At 40.9% G+C, this 20,318-nt stretch overlaps 1 protein-coding gene across 3 annotated transcripts in view; it reads left to right on the forward strand.

The window, feature by feature from the left end:
- LOC139761662 (protein Aster-B-like) overlaps positions 1-11,143 on the forward strand; it is a 293,330-nt gene extending 282,187 nt beyond the window's left edge. For all 3 annotated transcript variants that reach the window (XM_071685977.1, XM_071685978.1, XM_071685979.1), the window contains exon 15: positions 7,559-11,143. In XM_071685977.1, the coding sequence (XP_071542078.1) occupies positions 7,559-7,807 (249 nt within the window). In that variant the 3' untranslated portion in view covers positions 7,808-11,143. The remainder of the gene's footprint in view (positions 1-7,558) is intronic.
- Positions 11,144-20,318: the final 9,175 nt, after the last annotated feature.

A 20,318-nucleotide genomic window follows, 5' to 3' on the forward strand; every position in this document is an offset into this window, starting at 1 on the left:
ACAACACTGAACACCCCATGTATACCAATTATTCCCTCAACTGCCACATTATTCACCTTTGCATTCAAATCACCCATCACTATAACCCGGTCTTGTGCATCAAAACCACTAACAGACTCATTCAGCTGCTCCCAAAACACTTGCCTCTCATGATCTTTCTTCTCATGCTCAGGTGCATATGCACCAAATAATCACCCATCTCTCTCCATCAACTTTCAGTTTTACCCATATTAATCGAGAATTTACTTTCTTACACTCTATCACATACTCCCACAACTACTGTTTCAGGAGTAGTGCTACTCCTTCCCTTGCTCTTGTCCTCTCACAAACCCCTGACTTTACTCCTAAGACATTCCCAAACCACTCTTCCCCCTTACCCTTGAGCTTCGTTTCACTCAGAGCCAAAACATCCAGGTTCCTTTCTTCAAACATACTACCTATCTCTCCTTTATTCTCATCTTGGTTAAATCCACACACATTTAGACACCCCAATCTGAGCGTTCGCGGAGGATGAGCACTCCCCGCGTGACTCCTTCTTCTGTTTCCCCCTTTTAGAAAGTTAAAATAAAAGGAGGGGAGGGTTTCTAGCCCCCCCTCTCCCGTCCCCTTTAGTCGCCTTCAACGACACGTGAGGAATGCGTGGGAAGTATTCTTTCTCCCCTATCCCCAGGTGCATATGCACCAATAATCACCCCTCTCTCTCCATCAACTTTCAGTTTTACCCATATCAATCTAGAGTTTACTTTCTTACACTGGGGATAGGGGAGAAAGAATACTTCCCACGCATTGCTCACGTGTCGTAGAAGGCAACTAAAGGGGACGGGAGCGGGGGGCTAGAAACTCTCCTCTCCTTGTATTTTAACTTTCTAAATGGGGAAACAGAAGAAGGAGGTACATGGGGAGTGCTCATCCTCCTCGAAGGCTCAGATTTGGGTGTCTAAATGTGTGTGGATGTAACCAAGATGAGAATAAAGGAGAGATAGGTAGTATGTTTGAGGAAAGGAACGTGGATGTTTTGGCTCTGAGTGAAACGAAGCCCAAGGGGAAAGGGGAAGAGTGGTTTAGGAATGTCTTGGGAGTAAAGTCAGGGGTTAGTGAGAGGACAAGAGCAAGGGAAGGAGTAGCACTACTCCTGAAACAGGAGTTGTGGGAGTATGTGATAGAGTGGAAGAAAGTAATCTATGTATCTATCTGTCTATATCTCTGATCAAGGGGTGACCTTAGCAATAGAGTCTCCACTTTACTTTCACTGTGAGTGGAATTAAATTTATTTGTTTATTCTATTTTGCTTTCTTGCTGTCTCCCACGTTAGCGAGGTAGCGCAAGGAAACAGACGAAAGAATGGCCCAACCCGCCCACATACACATGTATATACATACACGTCCACACACGCAAATATACATACCTATACATCTCAATGTACACATATATATACACACACAGACATATACATATATACACATTTACATAATTCATACTGCCTTTATTTATTCCCATCGCCACCCCGCCACACATGGAATAACAACCCCCTCCCCCCTCATGTGTGCGAAGTAGCACTAGGAAAAGACAACAAAGGCCCCATTCGTTCACAGTCAGTCTCTAGCTGTCATGTAATAATGCACCGAAACCACAGCTCCCTTTCCACATCCAGGCCCTACAGAACTTTCCATGGTTTACCCCAGACGCTTCACATGCCCTGTTTTAATCCATTGACAGCACGTTGACCCCGGTATACCGTATCGTTCCAATTCGCTCTATTCCTTGCACACCTTTCACCCTCCTGCATGTTCAGGCCCCGATCACTCAAAATCTTTTTCACTCCATCTTTCCACCTCCAATTTGGTCTCCCACTTCTCGTTCCCTGCACCTCAGACACATATATCCTCTTGGTCAATCTTTCCTCACTCATTCTCTCCATGTGACCAAACCATTTCAAAACACCCTCTTCTGCTCCCTCAACCACACTCTTTTTATTTCCACACATCTCTCTTACCCTTACATTACTTACTCGATCAAACCACCTCACACCACACATTGTCCTCAAACATCTCATTTCCAGCACATCCACCCTCCTGCGCACAACTCTATCCATAGCCCACGCCTCGCAACCATACAACATTGTTGGAACCACTATCCCTTCAAACATACCCATTTTTGCTTTCCGAGATAATGTTCTCGACTTCCAAACATTCTTCAAGGCTCCCAGAATTCTCGCGCCCTCCCCCACTCTATGATTCACTTCCGCTTCCATGGTTCCATCCACTGCCAGATCCACTCCCAGATATCTAAAACACTTCACTTCCTCCAGTTTTTCTCCATTCAAACTTACCTCCCAATTGACTTGACCCTCAACCTTACTGTACCTAATAACCTTGCTCTTATTCTCATTTACTTTTAACTTTCTTCTTTTACACACTTTACCAAACTCAGTCACCAGCTTCTGCAGTTTTTCCCATGAATCAGCCACCAGCGCTGTATCATCAGCGAACAACAACTGACTCACTTCCCAAGCTCTCTCATCCACAACAGACTGCATACTTGCCCCTCTTTCTAAAACTCTTGCATTCACCTCCCTAACAACCCCATCCATAAACAAATTAAACAACCATGGAGACATCACACACCCCTGCCGCAAACCTACATTCACTGAGAACCAATCACTTTCCTCTCTTCTACACGTACACATGCCTTACATCCTTGATAAAAACTTTTCACTGCTTCTAACAACTTGCCTCCCACACCATATATTCTTAATACCTTCCACAGAGCATCTCTATCAACTCTATCATATGCCTTCTCCAGATCCATAAATGCTACTTACAAATCCATTTGCTTTTCTAAGTATTTCTCACATACATTCTTCAAAGCAAACACCTGATCCACACATCCTCTACCACTTCTGAAACCACACTGCTCTTCCCCAATCTGATGCTCTGTACATGCCTTCACCCTCTCAATCAATACCCTCCCATATAATTTACCAGGAATACTCAACAAACTTATATCTCTGTAATTTGAGCACTCACTCTTATCCCCTTTGCCTTTGTACCATGGCACTATGCAAGCATTCCGCCAATCCTCAGGCACCTCACCATGAGTCATACATACATTAAATAACCTTGCCAGCCAGTCAACAATACAGTCACCCCCTTTTTTTAATAAATTCCACTGCAATACCATCCAAACCTGCTGCCTTGCCGGCTTTCATCTTCCGCAAAGCTTTTACTACCTCTTCTCTGTTTACGAAATCATTTTCCCTAACCCTTTCACTTTGCACACCCCTCGACCAAAACACCCTATATCTGCCACTCTATCATTAAACACATTCAACAAACCTTCAAAATACTCACTCCATCTCCTTCTCACATCACCACTACTTGTTATCACCTCCCCATTAGCCCCCTTCTCTGGAGTTCCCATCTGCTCCCTTGTCTTACACACTCTATTTACCTCCTTCCAAAACATCTTTTTATTCTCCCTAAAATTTAATGATACTCTCTCACCCCAACTCTCATTTGCCCTCTTTTTCACCTCTTGCACCTTTCTCTTGACCTCCTGCATCTTTCTTTTATACATCTCCCACTCATTTGCATTTTTTCCCTGCAAAAATCTTCCAAATGCCTCTCTTTCTCTTTCACTACTAATCTTACTTCTTCATCCCACCACTCACTACCCTTTCTAATCAACCCACCTCCCACGCTTCTCATGCCACAAGCATCTTTTGCGCAAGCCATCACTGCTTCCCTAAATACATCCCATTCCTCCCCTACTCCCCTTTCCTCCTTTGTTCTCACCTTTCTCCATTCTGTACTCAGTCTCTCCTGGTACTTCCTCACACAAGTCTCCTTCCCAAGCTCACTTACTCTCACCACTCTCTTCACCCCAACATTCTCTCTTCTTTTCTGAAAACCCCTACAAATCTTCACCTTCGCCTCCACAAGATAATGATCAGACATCCCTCCAGTTGCACCTCTCAGCACATTAACATCCAAAAGTCTCTCTTTCGCGCGCCTATCAATTAACACGTAATCCAATAACGCTCTCAGGCCATCTCTCCTACTTTCATACGTATACTTATGTATATCTCTCTTTTTAAACCAGGTATTCCCGATCACCAGTCCTTTTTCAGCACATAAATCTACAAGCTCTTCACCATTTCCATTTACAACACTGAACACCCCATGTATACCAATTATTCCCTCAACTGCCACATTATTCACCTTTGCATTCAAATCACCCATCACTATAACCCGGTCTTGTGCATCAAAACCACTAACACACTCATTCAGCTGCTCCCAAAACACTTGCCTCTCATGATCTTTCTTCTCATGCTCAGGTGCATATGCACCATAATCACCCATCTCTCTCCATCAACTTTCAGTTTTACCCATATTAATCGAGAATTTACTTTCTTACACTCTATCACATACTCCCACAACTACTGTTTCAGGAGTAGTGCTACTCCTTCCCTTGCTCTTGTCCTCTCACAAACCCCTGATTTTACTCCTAAGACATTCCCAAACCACTCTTCCCCCTTACCCTTGAGCTTCGTTTCACTCAGAGCCAAAACATCCAGGTTCCTTTCTTCAAACATACTACCTATCTCTCCTTTATTCTCATCTTGGTTAAATCCACACACATTTAGACACCCCAATCTGAGCGTTCGCGGAGGATGAGCACTCCCCGCGTGACTCCTTCTTCTGTTTCCCCTTTAGAAAGTTAAAATAAAAGGAGGGGAGGGTTTCTAGCCCCCCCTCTCCCGTCCCCTTTAGTCGCCTTCAACAACACGTGAGGAATGCGTGGGAAGTATTCTTTCTCCCCTATCCCCAGGTGCATATGCACCAATAATCACCCCTCTCTCTCCATCAACTTTCAGTTTTACCCATATCAATCTAGAGTTTACTTTCTTACACTGGGGATAGGGGAGAAAGAATACTTCCCACGCATTGCTCACGTGTCGTAGAAGGCAACTAAAGGGGACGGGAGCGGGGGGCTAGAAACTCTCCTCTCCTTGTATTTTAACTTTCTAAATGGGGAAACAGAAGAAGGAGGTACATGGGGAGTGCTCATCCTCCTCGAAGGCTCAGATTTGGGTGTCTAAATGTGTGTGGATGTAACCAAGATGAGAATAAAGGAGAGATAGGTAGTATGTTTGAGGAAAGGAACGTGGATGTTTTGGCTCTGAGTGAAACGAAGCCCAAGGGGAAAGGGGAAGAGTGGTTTAGGAATGTCTTGGGAGTAAAGTCAGGGGTTAGTGAGAGGACAAGAGCAAGGGAAGGAGTAGCACTACTCCTGAAACAGGAGTTGTGGGAGTATGTGATAGAGTGGAAGAAAGTAATCTATGTATCTATCTGTCTATATCTCTGATCAAGGGGTGACCTTAGCAATAGAGTCTCCACTTTACTTTCACTGTGAGTGGAATTAAATTTATTTGTTTATTTATTATACTTTGTCGCTGTCTACCGCGTTAGTGAGGTAGAGCAAGGAAACAGACGAACGAATGGCTCAGTCCACCCACATACACATGTATATACATACACGTCCACACACACACATATACATACCTATCAATCTCAACATGTACATATATATACACACACAGACATATACATCTATACACATGTACATAATTCATACTGTCTGCCCTTATTCATTCCCATCGCCACCCCGCCACACATGAAATAACAACCCCCTCCCCCGCATGTGCACGAGGTAGCGCTAGGAAAAGACAACAAAGGCCACATTCGTTCACACTCAGTCTCTAGCTGTCATGTATAATGCACCAAAACCACAGCTCCCTTTCCACATCCAGATCTCATAAAACTTTCCATTGTTTACCCCAGACACTTCACATGCCCTGGTTCAATCCATTGACAGCACGTCGACCCAGGTATACCACATCTTTCCAATTCACTCTATTCCTTGCACGCCTTTCACCCTCCTGCATGTTCAGGCCGCGATCACTCAAAATCTTTTTCACTCCATCTTTCCACCTCCAATTTGGTCTCCCACTTCTCCTTGTTCCCTCCACCTTTGACACATATATCCTCTTTGTCAATCTTTCCTCACTCATTCTTTCCATGTGACCAAACCATTTCAAAACACCCTCTTCTGCTCTCTCAACCACACTCTTTGTATTACCACACATCTCTCTTACCCTTTCATTACTTACTCGATCAAACCACCTCACACCACATATTGTCTTCAGACATCTCATTTCCAACACATCCACCCTCCTCCGCACAACTCTATCCATAGCCCACGCCTCGCAACCATATAACATTGTTGGAACCACTATTCCTTCAAACGTACCCATTTTTGCTTTCCAAGATAACGTTCTCGACTTCCACACATTTTTCAACACTCCCAGAACTTTCGCCCCCTCCCCCACCCTATGATTCACTTCCGCTTCCATGGTTCCATCCACTGCCAAATCCACTCCCAGATATCTAAAACACTTCACTTTCTCCAGTTTTTCTCCATTCAAACTTACCTCCCAATTGTCTTGTCCCTCTACCCTACTGTACCTCACAACCTTGCTCTTATTCACATTTACTCTCAACTTTTTCTTTCCCACACTTTACCAAACTCAGTCACCAGCTTCTGCAGTTTCTCACGTGAATCAGCCACCAGCGATGTATCATCAGCGAACAACAACTGACTCACTTCTCAAGCTCTCTCATCCACAACAGACTGCATACCTGACCCTCTTTCCAAAACTCTTGCATTCTCCTCCCTAACAACCCCATCAATAAACAAATTAAACAACCATGGAGACATGACGCACCCCTGCTGCAAACCAACATTCACTGAAAACCACTCATTTTCCTCTCTTCCTACACATACACATGCCTTACATCCTTGATAAAAGCTTTTCACTGCTTCTAACAACTTGCCTCCCACACCATATATTCTTAATACCTTCCATAGAGCATCACTATCAACTCTATCATATGCCTTCTCCAGATCCATAAATGCTACATACAAATCCATTTGCTTTTCTAAGTATTTCTCACATACATTTTTCAAGGCAAACACCTGATCCACACATCCTCTACCACTTCTGAAACCACACTGCTCTCCCCCAATCTGATGCTCTGTACATGCCTTCACCCTCTCAATCAATACCCTCCCATATAATTTCCCAAGAATACTCAACAAACTTATACCTCTGTAATTTGAGCACTTACTCTTATCCCCTTTGCCTTTGTACAATGGCACCATGCAAGATTTTATTCTCCCTAAAATTTAATGATACTCTCTCATCCCAACTCTCATTTGCCCTCTTTTTCGCCTCTTGCACCTTTCTCTTGACCTCCTGCCTCTTTCTTTTAAAATGCTACATACAAATGGATAGGATCTCAAAATAAGAAAAGTAATTAAAAAAGTTTAGTTACACAGTATAGAGAAAGAGAGAGTTCAGATAACGTTTGTGACTTTATATTCAGGATGAGTTACTTGGAAACACTTTAGATAGTATTAGCTGGAATATACTTTCAAAAGATTTTTTTTCCCTGAATTCACTATATGGCATAATGTTGTGTTTTTCTGTTCATAGGCTGAAGAGTCCTTGCGCACCCTTCATACTTCCATACCTCCACACCATGCTTCTAAACTTCAGTTACTTCTAAGACAAATACAAAGTCTCCATGAAGCAGAATCTCAGCGCAGATCACCATCAGAACCTGTTCACTGGAATCAAGAAGGGAGTCCAGCAGAGCCTGCCAAAGGACCTGACATTGGGGAGCAAAGCAGTGATAGTTCTTATCAATATGCACATGAGAATGGAAACCATGTAGAACTCTGAATGTGTTACCTGAATTAAAAACGTTTCATCCTGATTTGTTGGCAAACTAAGCATAAGTTAGTAGTGACCTAGTGTAAATAAGTCATATGTCTCATGTTGAGCCATTGTTTATGTAAGAAGCCTAAAATCTCTACAGTAAGAATGTAAAACTTGCCAGTCATATATATCAGTAGTGAACATCACTGGCAATTATCACAATTAGAATTATAATGTCAATAAGTTATCTAGTCCATTTATAAAAAGCATGAAAATTTATTAAAGTATGAACTTTGTTTTTCTGGCAGCAGACTCTAAGGTATTGAGATTATATTTGAATACAGATAATCACAGATTTAATGTTTTTATTATCATTGAGAGTTTTCTGCAAGTTTGTTTGGAAAGTCTCCCGCAAGGATTTTCAATTTAATTCTATTGTACTTGCACTTGTGCTTTTGGAGATATTTTTTTTTTGTAAGTAAAGCATGCATATTGTTTTGAATTGTCACTGTAAAATGAACTAACTCTATATTTGAGTGAAAGGTTGTGTAGCATTTACTAATTCATTCCAGTCAATAACCTGCTTTAAAATTATAGTGTTTGGCTGGTTCAGACACACATAATTCTCTGTGTTGATATTTCTAGCATTCTGTTCTGAGAGTTACAGTAGCAGTATTAAGTGGTTTAAATTAATCGATATATAATTGTACAAAATATATACCTGCCTGCCAAATTTTGAATAATCTTATTTGAATACATTTACATGGGAAATATTTTCCCATTTGGTCCATAGAATTAACTGATGTTCTCTGTAGTCATCAAAAGAAAGAATCTGATTGCACACAAATGCAAAGATCCGTTGCATGAATTCCTTTTGTTAAGTAGCAAATCTGATCCTATAGCCAGACTGGAGAGTGTAAAATAGCTCTATTTTCCCATTGCAACAGTACTCCTGTTTTGTGTAGTTACTGCAAGACATACTGATGTAAAGATGTAGAATAATTTTTTTCCTAATGCTAGTCCATGTGATGCATGAAAGTACTATTTATTGGAGATCTCATACCAATGAATCAAGCATTGCCAGGAACAAAAAACTCATGAATGAATCGCTCACTCTTAAAAACGTTTTATCCCCATTTCAATTTTATATGCCTCTGATTTTGATATCTGAAGGCAGTAAGTAAAAGTCTTATTCATAATCCTATTTTGAATCCAATACTATACACACAAATTTATTATAAAGTCTTTGGAAATGTAATATAGAAATGGTATCCTTATGTTTTCTGCTGTAAGGATGACTGTTACTTTATATTTTAAACACAATTAGCCCAGCTGGAAGCATAAATATTTCACGTTTGTTTATCCCTCATTAAGTCATGTGTATATGTTTGGGCCGCACTGCATCCTTTGAATGTGGGATTCACAAACTATTCTGTAACAGCAATACCATACATCCATCCTAGAATTTCTTTTGCTGTGGATGCATATTGTATATAGGTTTGCAATGGGTGTGCATTACATAGTGAAAAGTTTTGTCAAATAACTGTATTGCCATGATACATTTTTTGGTTTGTATATGCCATTTTTGACTAATGAATGGAGTAAAGTACCACAAGGGAAAAGAATACTTTCTTATCAAAGATGAACATAAGCAAGGCTTTAAGGTTTATTTTGATTATAGCAGAGAAAATTTTGAAGACATCATGGTGAGAATAACAAAAGTTCATAGAAATGAAAGCTCTACATACTGTGTTAGGATGATTTACAGGTATATTCAGAATTAGTTTGTTTCTGAGGCTATGCTGCTAGGCAGCAGATGCAATGAGGTATTCAAAAATATACATATGTATTGTACAACATTTCTGCAGTAAGAATTTATTTTGATAGGAAGATTGGCATATATCAACTAAACATTTTCACCCTGTATAAAATCTGATGATGTATTTTTAGCCCAATAATTTTATTGTAATTAAACATGTACCAGTACACATAATGGCAATAAGGTTGTTTTACTTGAATACAAAGGATGTGTTAGTGTTGCAAGATGACTGTGATACTAGTAGAAATAGATTGTGAGGTTGTAATTTAATTTTTTATCTACCATATCCTATATGTTTGTATTACTTAAGCAAAAGAATATACTAATTATATTGTTGTGCTGACTGCAAGATGAGTCAGTTTCCAAATTAGTACTTTTCTCATAACTACTTGAAATTTCCTGTTGTACATTTTTGTTATTAAATGATTTTGCTATTTCGTGGTATGATTTGAATATTCAGATTATACAGTGCTTTGCTCTTTTGCACATTGGTATTTTGATATGTTTTATGTGATTTAGTAACGTCACCCATACATCAGTGAAAATGGGAAGACACAGTATTGTGATTGAAGCAATGCAGTGGTAGTTAGAAACCAGGTCTGTACTCTTATTGGCAGTAAGGCTAACTGTCCTGTAACCTTGCATCAGAGATCATAATGATTAGATATCATAGTTCCTTGTCATTTTGTGCTGTAATTATTTTTTAAACTTCGACTATAAAGTATATATATTGAGCTTTTACTTATTAATGCATTCAGACCTGCACAGCTTTCCATTACCAAATAATATATGCAATTATCCTAACTAAAGGAAGTCTTCACATGAATAGCAAGGTCAAGTATACATTATTTTCTGATGTCATTCTCAAATATTATGTATTCCAAGTTATTATTTTAATCTCATGAGTTGTGTCATTTATGTATCATCAGTACTAAAAATTTTATTTTCAATTTTGAAATTGTTTATTATTTTACACATAAATGCACAATGATAAATGGCAAACAATTATAATTTCTGTGAGTGTACTGCTAATGTTTGTTTCATTAATTTATTGTCATGATAATTGTAGCAGTAATGGTGAGGTAGTTTGGAACAGGACAGACAGTAAGGAATTTATTCAACTATATCACATTCAGTGATATTACATAGGTTAAAGTTGTCTCTCTGTCATACTGTATTGATGCCATTAAACATTTGTTTGTTTCAGTAGTTACAATTTTTGGTATTGTTTAAATGAATTGCTAATGTACATTGATATTAATGTTTTAAAGAAAAATAGGCAAGATAATCCAAAAAAATCTTGATATTCTGTCTGTCAGTAATACAATAAATATATTATCATTTGTTTGTAGATCATAGTAAGTTCCCAAAGAAAGTTGAAGCTACACATGTAAATAATGAAATACTTTTTTGGAACATTAGATACCTGCTGTTAGATCCTTAAAAAGAAAAAGTCCAAAGCATGCTGAAAGCTACTCATGTAAGTAACCATCATTTGTTTGAACCTCAGTAATACCTTAAATAAATAGTCTCTGTCTCAAGTATATCTTTCTTTTTAGCATTACCACTGTACCTAGTGTAGTTTTCTTTTTAGCACTACTATACATAGTCGACAGAATTCTGGTGTTCCAGTTACTGTATCACTCTAAATGAGATGTATCAGAAGGATGAGACAAGTGATCTGATTGTAAGTCTGAATGGGAAATGAAATGCTTAAAGTACCTGGAAGTGGGTGTGGCTGCAGATGGAACTACGGGTCACTTTTTTCAGTATCAAATAACAGTCTTGCATGCACTTTTCCTGTTATATACTTAACAGACTTATTCCTATGTAATTGCTACATATATCTTTAAACCTTTTGCTTGAATTATTTTTTTTTTTTTTTTATACCTCGTCGCTGTCTCCCGCGTTTGCGAGGTAGCGCAAGGAAACAGACGAAAGAAATGGCCCAACCCCCCCCCATACACATGTACATACACACGTCCACACACGCAAATATACATACCTACACAGCTTTCCATGGTTTACCCCGGACGCTTCACATGCCTTGATTCAATCCACTGACAGCACGTCAACCCCTGTATACCACATCGCTCCAATTCACTCTATTCCTTGCCCTCCTTTCACCCTCCTGCATGTTCAGGCCCCAATCACACAAAATCCTTTTCACTCCATCTTTCCACCTCCAATTTGGTCTCCCTCTTCTCCTCGTTCCCTCCACCTCCGACACATATATCCTCTTGGTCAATCTTTCCTCACTCATTCTCTCCATGTGCCCAAACCATTTCAAAACACCCTCTTCTGCTCTCTCAACCACGCTCTTTTTATTTCCACACATCTCTCTTACCCTTACGTTACTTACTCGATCAAACCACCTCACACCACACATTGTCCTCAAACATCTCATTTCCAGCACATCCATCCTCCTGCGCACAACTCTATCCATAGCCCACGCCTCGCAACCATACAACATTGTTGGAACCACTATTCCTTCAAACATACCCATTTTTGCTTTCCGGGATAATGTTCTCAACTTCCACACATTTTTCAAGGCTCCCAAAATTTTCGCCCCCTCCCCCACCCTATGATCCACTTCCGCTTCCATGGTTCCATCCGCTGACAGATCCACTCCCAGATATCTAAAACACTTCACTTCCTCCAGTTTTTCTCCATTCAAACTCACCTCCCAATTGGCTTGACCCTCAACCCTACTGTACCTAATAACCTTGCTCTTATTCACATTTACTCTTAACTTTCTTCTTCCACACACTTTACCAAACTCCGTCACCAGCTTCTGCAGTTTCTCACATGAATCCGCCACCAGCGCTGTATCATCAGCGAACAACAACTGACTCACTTCCCAAGCTCTCTCATCCCCAACAGACTTCATACTTGCCCCTCTTTCCAAGACTCTTGCATTTACCTCCCTAACAACCCCATCCATAAACAAATTAAACAACCATGGAGACATCACACACCCCTGCCGCAAACCTACATTCACTGAGAACCAATCACTTTCCTCTCTTCCTACACGTACACATGCCTTACATCCTCGATAAAAACTTTTCACTGCTTCTAACAACTTGCCTCCCACACCATATATTCTTAATACCTTCCACAGAGCATCTCTATCAACTCTGTCATATGCCTTCTCCAGATCCATAAATGCTACATACAAATCCATTTGCTTTTCTAAGTATTTCTCACATACATTCTTCAAAGCAAACACCTGATCCACACATCCTCTACCACTTCTGAAACCACACTGCTCTTCCCCAATCTGATGCTCTGTACATGCCTTCACCCTCTCAATCAATACCCTCCCATATAATTTACCAGGAATACTCAACAAACTTATACCTCTGTAATTTGAGCACTCACTCTTGAATTAAGGAACAATAATAGCTTTCACCCAATCCTTTGGTACAACTGCTTTTATGTTAAATTACATATCAAATGCATCCACTCTATCACACTTTCTCCTCCATACTTCAATATTTCAGCCATTGCCCTTTTTACAATAGGACCCGGCATTTGTTCCCATTTCCTTTCATCCTTCATAACCATGCATGTAACAATTGCTGCTTCACCTGTATTTATATATATTTATTATATTTATTTTGCTTTGTTGCTATCTCCCGCATTAGCGAGGTAGCACAAGGAAACAGACGAAAGAATGGCCCAACCCACCGACATACACATGTATATACATACACGTCCACACACGCAAAATATACATACCTATACATCTCAATGTATACATATATATACACACACAGACATATACATATATACACATGCACATAATTCATACTGGCCCCATTCGTTCACACTCAGTCTCTAGCTGTCATGTAATAATGCACCGAAACCACAGCCCCCTTTCCTCATCCAGGCCCCACACACTTTAGATGGTTTACCCCAGACGCTTCACATGCGATGGTTCAATCCATTGACAGCACATCGACCCCGGTACACCACATCGTTCCAATTCACTCTGTTCCTTGCACGCCTTTCACCCTCTTGCATGTTCAGGCCCCGATCACTCAAAATCTTTTTCACTCCATCTTTCCACCTCCAATTTGGTCTCCCACTTCTCGTTCCCTCCACCTCTGACACATAAATCCTATTGGTCAATCTTTCCCCACTCATTCTCTCCATGTGACCAAACCATTTCAAAACACCCTCTTCTGCTCTCTCAACCACACTCTTTTTATTTCCACACATCTCTCTCACCCTTGCATTACTTACTAGATCAAACCACCTCACACCACAATTGTCCTCAAACATCTCATTTCCAGCACATCCACCCTCCTGTGCACAACTCTATCCATAGCCCATGTCTCGCAACCATACAAAATTGTTGGAACCACTATTCCTTCAAACATACCCATTTTTGCTTTCCGAGATAATGTTCTCGACTTCCAAACATTCCTCAAGGCTCCCAGAATTTTCACCCCCTCCCCCACCCTATGATTCACTTCTGCTTCCATGGTTCCATCCACTGCCAGATCCGCTCTCAGATATCTAAAACACTTTACTTCCTCCAGTTTTTCTCCATTCAAACTTACCTCCCAATTGACTTAACCCTCAACCCTACTGTACCTAATAACCTTGCTCTTATTCACATTTACTCTTAACTTTCTTCTTTCACACACTTTACCAAACTCAGTCACAAGCTTCTGCAGTTTCTTACATGAATCAGCCACCAGTGCTGTATCATCAGTGAACAACAACTGACTCACTTCCCAAGCTTTCTAATCCACAACAGACTGCATACTTGCCCCTCTTTCCAAAACTCTTGCATTCACCTCCCTAACAACCCTATCCATAAACAAATTAAACAACAATGGAGACATCACACACCCCTGCCGCAAACCTACATTCACTGAGAACCAATCACTTTCCTCTCTTCCTACACGTACACATGCCTTACTTTCTTTCTTTCTTGCTTTGTCGCTGTCTCCCGTGTTATCGAGGTAGCGCAAGGAAACAGACGAAAGAATGGCCCAACCCACCCACATACACATGTATATACATACACGTCCACACACGCAAATATACATACCTATACATCTCAATGTATACATATATATACACAAACAGACATATGCATATATACACATGTATATAATTCATACTATCTGCCCTTATTCATTCCCATCGCCACCCCGCCACACATGGAATAGCAACCCCCTCCCCCCTCATGTGTGTGAGGTAGCTCTAGGAAAAGACAACAAAGGCCACATTCGTTCACACTGTCTCTAGCTGACATGTAACAATGCACCGAAACCAGAGCTCCCCTTACGTCCTCGATAAAAACTTTTCACTGCTTCTAACAACTTGCCTCCCACACCATATATTCTTAAAACCTTCCACAGAGCATCTCTATCAACTCTATCATATGCCTTCTCCAGATCCATAAATGCTACATACAAATCCATTTGTTTTTCTAAGTATTTCTCACATACATTCTTCAAAGCAAATACCAGATCCACACATCCTCTACTACTTCTGAAACCACACTCTTCTTCCCCAATCTGATGCTCTGTACATGCCTTCATCCTCTCAATCAATACCCTCCCATATAATTTACCAGGAATACTCAACAAACTTATACCTCTGTAATTTGAGCACTCACTCTTATCCCCTTTGCCTTTGTACAATGGCACTATGCAAGCATTCCACCAATCCTCAGGCACCTCACCATGAATCATACATACATTAAATAACCTTACCAACCAGTCAACAATACAGTCACCCCCTTTTTCAATAAATTCCACTGCAGTACCATCCAAACCTGCTACTTTGCCGGCTTTCATCTTCCGTAAAGCTTTTACTACCTCTTCTCTATTTACCAAATCATTTTCCCTAACCCTCTCACTTTGCACACCACCTCGACCAAAACACCCTATATCTGCCACTCTATCATCAAACACATTCAACAAAACTTCAAAATACTCACTCCATCTCCTCACATCACCACTACTTGTTATCACCTCCCATTAGCCCCCTTCACTGAAGTTCCCATTTGCTCCCTTGTCTTACGCACTTTATTTACCTCCTTCCAAAACATCTTTTTATTCTCCCTGAAATTTAATGATACTCTCTCACCCCAACTCTCATTTGCCCTCTTTTTCACCTCTTGCACCTTTCTCTTGACCTCCTGCCTCTTTCTTTTTTACCTCTCCCACTCATTTGCATTTTTTCCCTGCAAAAATCATTCAAATGCCTCTCTCTTTCACTAATAATCTTACTTCTTCATCCCACCACTCACTACCTTTTCTAATCAACCCACCTCCAACGCTTCTCATGCCACAAGCATCTTTTGCGCAAGCCATCACTGCTTCCCTAAATACATCCCATTCCTCCCCCACTCCCCTTACCTCCTTTGTTCTCACCTTTTTCCATTCTGTACTCAGTCTCTCCTGGTACTTCCTCACACAAGTCTCCTTCCCAAGCTCACTTACTCTCACCACTCTCTTCACCCCAGCATTCTCTCTTCTTTTCTGAAAACCCCCACAAATTTTCACCTTCGCCTCCACAAGATAATGATCAGACGTCCCTCCAGTTGCACCTCTCAGCACATTAACATCCAAAAGTCTCTCTTTCGTGCGTCTATCAATTAACACGTAATCCAATAACGCTCTCTGGCCATCTCTCCTACTTACATACTTATACTTATGTATATCTCTCTTTTTAAACCAGGTATTCCCAATCACCAGTCCTTTGTCAGCACATAAATCCACAAGCTCTTCGCCATTTCCATTTACAACACTGAACACACCATGTATACCAATTATTCCCTCAACTGCCACATTACTCACCTTTGCATTCAAATCACCCATCACTATAACCCGGTCTTGTGCATCAAAACCACTAACACACTCATTCAGCTGCTCCCAAAACACTTGCCTCTCATGATCTTTCTTCTCATGCCCAGGTGCATATGCACCAACAATCACCCATCTCTCTCCATCAACTTTCAGTTTTACTCATATCAATCTAGAATTTACTTTCTTACACTCTATCACATACTCCCACAACTCCTGATTCAGGAGTAGTGCTACTCCTTCCCTTGCTCTTGTCCTCTCACTAACCCCTGACTTTACTCCCAAGACATTCCCAAACCACTCTTCCCCTTTACCCTTTAGCTTCGTTTCACTCAGAGCCAAAACATCCAGGTTCCTTTCCTCAAACATACTACCTATCTCTCCTTTATTCTCATCTTGGTTACATCCACACACATTTAGACACCCCAATCTGAGCCTTTGAGGAAGATGAGCACTCCTCGCATGACTCTTTCTTCTGTTTCCCCTTTTAGAAAGTTAAAATACAAGGAGGGGAGGGTTTCTAGCCCCCCGCTCCCGTCCCCTTCAGTCACCTTCTACGGCACGTGAGGAATGCGTGGGAAGTATTCTTTCTCCCCTATCCCTAGGGATATATATATATATATTTTTTTTTTTTTGCTTTGTTGCTGTCTCCCGCGTTTGTGAGGTAGCGCAAGGAAACAGACGAAAGAAATAGCCCAACCCACCCCCATACACATGTATATACATACGTCCACACATGCAAATATACATACCTACACAGCTTTCCATGGTTTACCCCAGACGCTTCACATGCCCTGATTGAATCCACTGACAGCACGTCAACCCTGGTATACCACATCGATCCAATTCACTCTATTCCTTGCCCTCCTTTCACCCTCCTGCGTGTTCAGGCCCCGATCACACAAAATCTTTTTCACTCCATCTTTCCACCTCCAATTTGGTCTCCAACTTCTCGTTCCCTCCACCTCCGACACATATATCCTCTTGGTCAATCTTTCCTCACTCATTCTCTCCATGTGCCCAAACCATTTCAAAACACCCTCTTCTGCTCTCTCAACCACGCACTTTTTATTTCCACACATCTCTCTTACCCTTACGTTACTTACTCGATCAAACCACCTCACATCACACATTGTCCTCAAACATCTCATTTCCAGCACATCCATTCTCCTGCGCACAACTCTATCCATAGCCCACGCCTCGCAACCATACAACATTGTTGGAACCACTATTCCTTCAAACATACCCATTTTTGCTTTCCGAGATAATGTTCTCGACTTCCACACATTCTTCAAGGCTCCCAGAATTTTCGCCCCCTCCCCCACCCTATGATCCACTTCCGCTTCCATGGTTCCATCCGCTGCCAGATCCACTCCCAGATATCTAAAACACTTTACTTCCTCCAGTTTTTCTCCATTCAAACTTACCTCCCAATTTACTTGACCCTCAACCCTACTGTACCTAATAACCTTGCTCTTATTTACATTTACTCTTAACTTTCTTCTTTCACACACTTTACCAAACTCAGTCACCAGCTTCTGCAGTTTCTCACATGAATCAGTCACCAGCGCTGTATCATCAGCGAACAACAACTGACTCACTTCCCAAGCTCTCTCATCCCCAACAGACTTCATACTTGCCCCTCTTTCCAAAACTCTTGCATTCACCTCCCTAACAACCCTATCCATAAACAAATTAAACAACCATGGAGACATCGCACACCCCTGCCGCAAACCTACATTCACTGAGAACCAATCACTTTCCTCTCTTCCTACAAGTACACATGCCTTACATCCTCGATAAAAACTTTTCACTGCTTCTAACAACTTTCCTCCCACACCATATATTCTTAATACCTTCCACAGAGCATCTCTATCAACTCTATCATATGCCTTCTCCAGATCCATAAATGCTACATACAAATCCATTTGCTTTTCTAAGTATTTCTCACATACATTCTTCAAAGCAAACACCTGATCCACACATCCTCTACCACTTCTGAAACCACACTGCTCTTCCCCAATCTGATGCTCTGTACATGCCTTCACCCTCTCAATCAATTTATTAAAAAAGAGGGTGACTGTATTATTGACTGGTTGGTAAGGTTATTTAATGTATGTATGACTCATGGTGAGGTGCCTGAGGATTGGCTTAATGCGTGCATAGTGCCATTTTACAAAGGGAAAGGGGATAAGAGTGAGTGCTCAAATTACAGAGGTATAAGTTTGTTGATTATTCCTGGTAAATTATATGGGAGGGTATATATATATATATATATATATATATATATATATATATATATATATATATATATATATATATATATATAAAATAATAAATAATAAAATAATGATAAATAAATATGAATATATATATGTATATATTTTGCTTTGTCGCTGTCTCCCGCGTTAGCGAGTTAGCGCAAGGAAACAGACGAAATAATGGCCCAACCCGCCCACATACACATGTATATACATGCATGTCCACTCACGCACAATATACATACCTATACATCTCAATGTACACATATATATACACACAGACATATACATATATACACATGTACATAATTCATGCTGTCTGCCTTTATTTGTTCTCATAGCCACCTCGCCACACATGGAATAACAACCCCCTCCCCCCTCATGTGTGCGAGGTAGCGCTAGGAAAGACACCAAAGGCCCCATTCGTTCACACTCAGTCTCTAGCTGTCATGTAATAATGCATATATATATATATATATATATATATATATATATATATATATATATATATATATATATATATATATATATATTTTTTTTTTTTTTTCATACAATTCGCCATTTCCCACGTCAGCAAGGTAGCGCTAAGAACAGAGGACTGAGCCTCCGAGGGAACGTCCCCACTTGGCCCCCTCCTCCGTTCCCTCATTAGGAAAACCAAAAACGAGAGGGGAGGATTTCCAGCCCCCCGCTCCCTTCCCTTTTAGTCGCCTTCTACGACACGCAGGGAATACGTGGGAAGTATTCTTTCTCCCCTATATATATATATATATCCCTGGGGATAGGGGAGAAAGAATACTTCCCACGTATTCCCTGCGTGTCGTAGAAGGCGACTAAAAGGGGAGGGAGCGGGGGGCTGGAAATCCTCCCCTCTCACTTTTTTTTTTAATTTTCCAAAAGAGGGAACAGAGAAGGGGCCCAGGTGAGGATATTCTCTCAAGGGCCCAGTCCTCTGTTCTCAACGCTACCTCGCTAATGCGGGAAATGGCGAATAGTATGAAAGAAAGAATATATATATATGTATATATTTTGCTTTGTCGCTGTCTCCCGCGTTAGCGAGGTAGCGCAAGGAAACAGACGGAAGAATGGCCCAACCCACCCACATACACATGTATATACGTAAACGTCCACACACGCAAATATACATACCTATACATCTCAATGTACACATATATATACACACACAGACATATACATATATACACATGTACATATTTCATACTTTCTGCCTTTGTTTATTCCCACGGTAGTTTGTTGGGAAGTGAGCAGCAGTTTTGTGTTGTCTCCACTGTAGTAGTGTGAGGCAGAAAGCCAGCCTTGTGCATCAGGGAGTTAGTCATGTATTGTGTCATGGTGTGAACTACCCACGTACGTTAGAAACAGAGCGACCGACGTGTTTTTGCCTCTGAAGCGTGTGTCAGGCAGGAAGTAATGATAACGGAGTTAGGCAATGTAGTGTATCTTGGAGTGAGTTACCGATGTGTAACAGACACGATGCCACTGACGTCTGTCAGGGAGCGAGCAGTGTTTTTAGTGTGTCAGTTAGGAAGCCATACCTTTGTGTGTCAGAGAGAGAGAGAATCGAATTTGGTCTGCCATGAAGTGAGCTACCGAGACACGTGTGT

The sequence above is a fragment of the Panulirus ornatus genome, chromosome 41 (assembly GCF_036320965.1).
Source record: "Panulirus ornatus isolate Po-2019 chromosome 41, ASM3632096v1, whole genome shotgun sequence".
NCBI lineage: Eukaryota > Metazoa > Arthropoda > Malacostraca > Decapoda > Palinuridae > Panulirus > Panulirus ornatus.